The sequence below is a fragment of the Haliotis rufescens genome, unplaced genomic scaffold (assembly GCF_023055435.1).
Source record: "Haliotis rufescens isolate VD_foot unplaced genomic scaffold, xgHalRufe1.0.p SCAF_1, whole genome shotgun sequence".
Classification (NCBI taxonomy): domain Eukaryota; kingdom Metazoa; phylum Mollusca; class Gastropoda; order Lepetellida; family Haliotidae; genus Haliotis; species Haliotis rufescens.
Window position 1 is genome coordinate 49007665 of NW_025963779.1, and position 2423 is coordinate 49010087.

The 2423-nt window shown below is 44.4% G+C and overlaps 1 protein-coding gene across 1 annotated transcript; it reads right to left on the bottom strand.

Moving 5' to 3' along the window:
- Positions 1 to 958: 958 nt before the first annotated feature.
- On the bottom strand, positions 959 to 1819 carry LOC124131465. Its single transcript, XM_046494750.2, has one exon. It carries the CDS (start codon positions 1817 to 1819, stop codon positions 959 to 961), a length of 861 nt encoding a protein of 286 aa, XP_046350706.2.
- Between the last annotated feature and the right edge of the window lie 604 nt (positions 1820 to 2423).

A 2423-nucleotide genomic window follows, 5' to 3' on the forward strand; every position in this document is an offset into this window, starting at 1 on the left:
TTGACAATCGTGTTGAAATGGTGGAAGGTCGTGTTAAAGTAGTGAAACATTGTATGGAAGTGGTGGAACATCGTGTTTGAGAAGTGAAAGTTCGTGTTGAAGTGGTCGAACATCGTTTTTAAGTGGTGGAAGATCGTGTTGAAGTAGTGGAAGATCGTGTTAAGGACGTTGAACATCGTGTTAATGACGTGAAGCATAGTGTTGAAGACGTGTAACATTTGGTATTATATTGTTGAACATTCACAATTTGTGTTGAAGAAGTGAAACATTATGTTGAAGTAGTTGAACATTGTGTTGAAGTGATGGAACGTCGTGTTGAAGAGGCGGAAGAACGAGTTAGAGATGTGGAACATTGTGTCGAAGTCATGGAACACCTCGTTGAAGTGATGGAACGGCGTGTTCAAGTGGCAAAAGATCGTGTCAGAGAGGTGGAACATCATGTTTAAGTGGTGGAAGGTCGTGTTGAAGTAGTGGAACATCGCGTTGAAGTGATGGAACGGCGTGTTGAAGTGGTGGGACATTGTGTTGTAGTCGTGGAAGGTCGTGTTGAAGTAGTGGAACATCGAGTTTAAGTGGCGGAGAATCGTATCAGAGAGGAAGAACATCGTGCTGAAGTGGCGGCAAAACGTCTCAGAGAGGTGGAACATTGTGTTTGAAGTCGTGGAAGGTCGTGTTGACGTAATGGAACATCGTGTTAAAGTGATGAAATGTCGTGTTGAAGTAGTGGAACAAGTGGCAGAAGAACGTGTTAGAGAGGTGAAACGTCATGTTGAAGTCGTGGAACGTCGTTTTGAAGTCGTGGAATGGCGTGTTGAAGTGATGGAACGTCGTGTTTAAGTGATGGAACATTGTGTTGAAATCTTGTAACGTCGTGTTGAAGTGATGGAACGTCGTGTTGAAGTGATGGAACGGTGTGGCGAAGTAGTGGAACGTCGTGTAGAAGTGACGGAAGAACGTCTTAGAGAGGTGGAACATTGTGTTGAAGTCGTGGAAGGTTCGTGTTGAAGTAGTGGAACAAGTGGCAGAAGAACGTCTTAGAGGGTTGGAACGCCGTGTTAAAGTCGTAAAAGGTCGTGTTGAAGTCGTGGAACAGTGTGTTGAAGTGGCGGAAGATCTTATAAGATAATAGGTGGAATGTCACGTTGAAGTCGTGGAACGTCGTGTTGAAGTGGCGGAAGAACGTCTTAGAGAGGTGGAACATTGTGTTGAAGTCGTGGAAGGTCGGGTTGAAGTGATGGAACGTCGTGTTGAAGTAGTAGAACAAGTGGCAGAAGAACGTCTTAGAGAGGTGGAACGTCGTGTTGAAGTCGTGGAACGTAGTGTTGAAGTCGTGGAACAGTGTGTTGAAGTGGCGGAAGATCTTATAAGATAATAGGTGGAATGTCACGTTGAAGTCGTGGAACGTCGTGTTGAAGTGGCGGAAGAACGTCTTAGAGAGGTGGAACATTGTGTTGAAGTCGTGGAAGGTCGGGTTGAAGTGATGGAACGTCGTGTTGAAGTAGTAGAACAAGTGGCAGAAGAACGTCTTAGAGAGGTGGAACGTCGTGTTGAAGTCGTGGAACGTAGTGTTGAAGTCGTGGAACAGTGTGTTGAAGTGGCGGAAGATCATGTAAGATAATAGGTGGAATGTCACGTTGAAGTCGTGGAACGTCATGTTGAAGTCATGGAACAGAGTGTTCAAGTCGTGGAACATCGTGTTGAAGTGATGGAACATTATACTGAAGTCGTGGAACGTCGTATTGAAGTGATGGAACGTCGTGTTGAAGTGATGGAACAGTGTGTTGAAGTAGTGGAACGTCGTGTTGAAGTGGCGGATCATCGTGTTGAATCAACAAGTTCTTTTATATACTTGAGTGAAAATTCATGTTTTAACGACTGAAAGATCATCTCAGTAACAGATGCAGTGCTATTTGAAGACGACCCAATGCTGAGCGTCTCATGTTCCCGCGCTGTGCATTGTTACTTGATCCTGGCAGTCTCACCACTCTGTTATTGTAACAGTGAAATGTGGCAGAAATAAGTATCTTTACTGTGGAAGTCTGTAATTTGGTTTGTCTGTCAGGGATGAAGTCGCACATCTTTTCGTTATATCTGGACGATCAGGGCGTCTACTCTGGTCGTCATAACTTGTGAAGCCATTGGAAATAAGAACAGCGATCTGATTGGATATCACGTTTTCATCACAAGGGACACAACTCGTGTTCTACGCGGGATGGCGCCACAATCGATCTAAGAGGAGTAGGCTTGAAATGACAAGGTTATAAACTAGGCTTTGATATACATGTAGGCTAGTGGACACTCTTGCTTCGGGAAGATGACAGATACCTTAAAGTCACATTATACGACCTTCGAGAGCGTCATTAACCCGTAACTATGCTAGACTGTGAAATAGTTTTGTCCTATGGGGGATGAGTCGTTAAGAC

Coding starts and splice junctions, on each gene's coding strand:
- LOC124131465 (XM_046494750.2), bottom strand. CDS start 1,819: ATGATCCGCCACTTCAACACGACGTTCCACTACTTCAACACACTGTTC.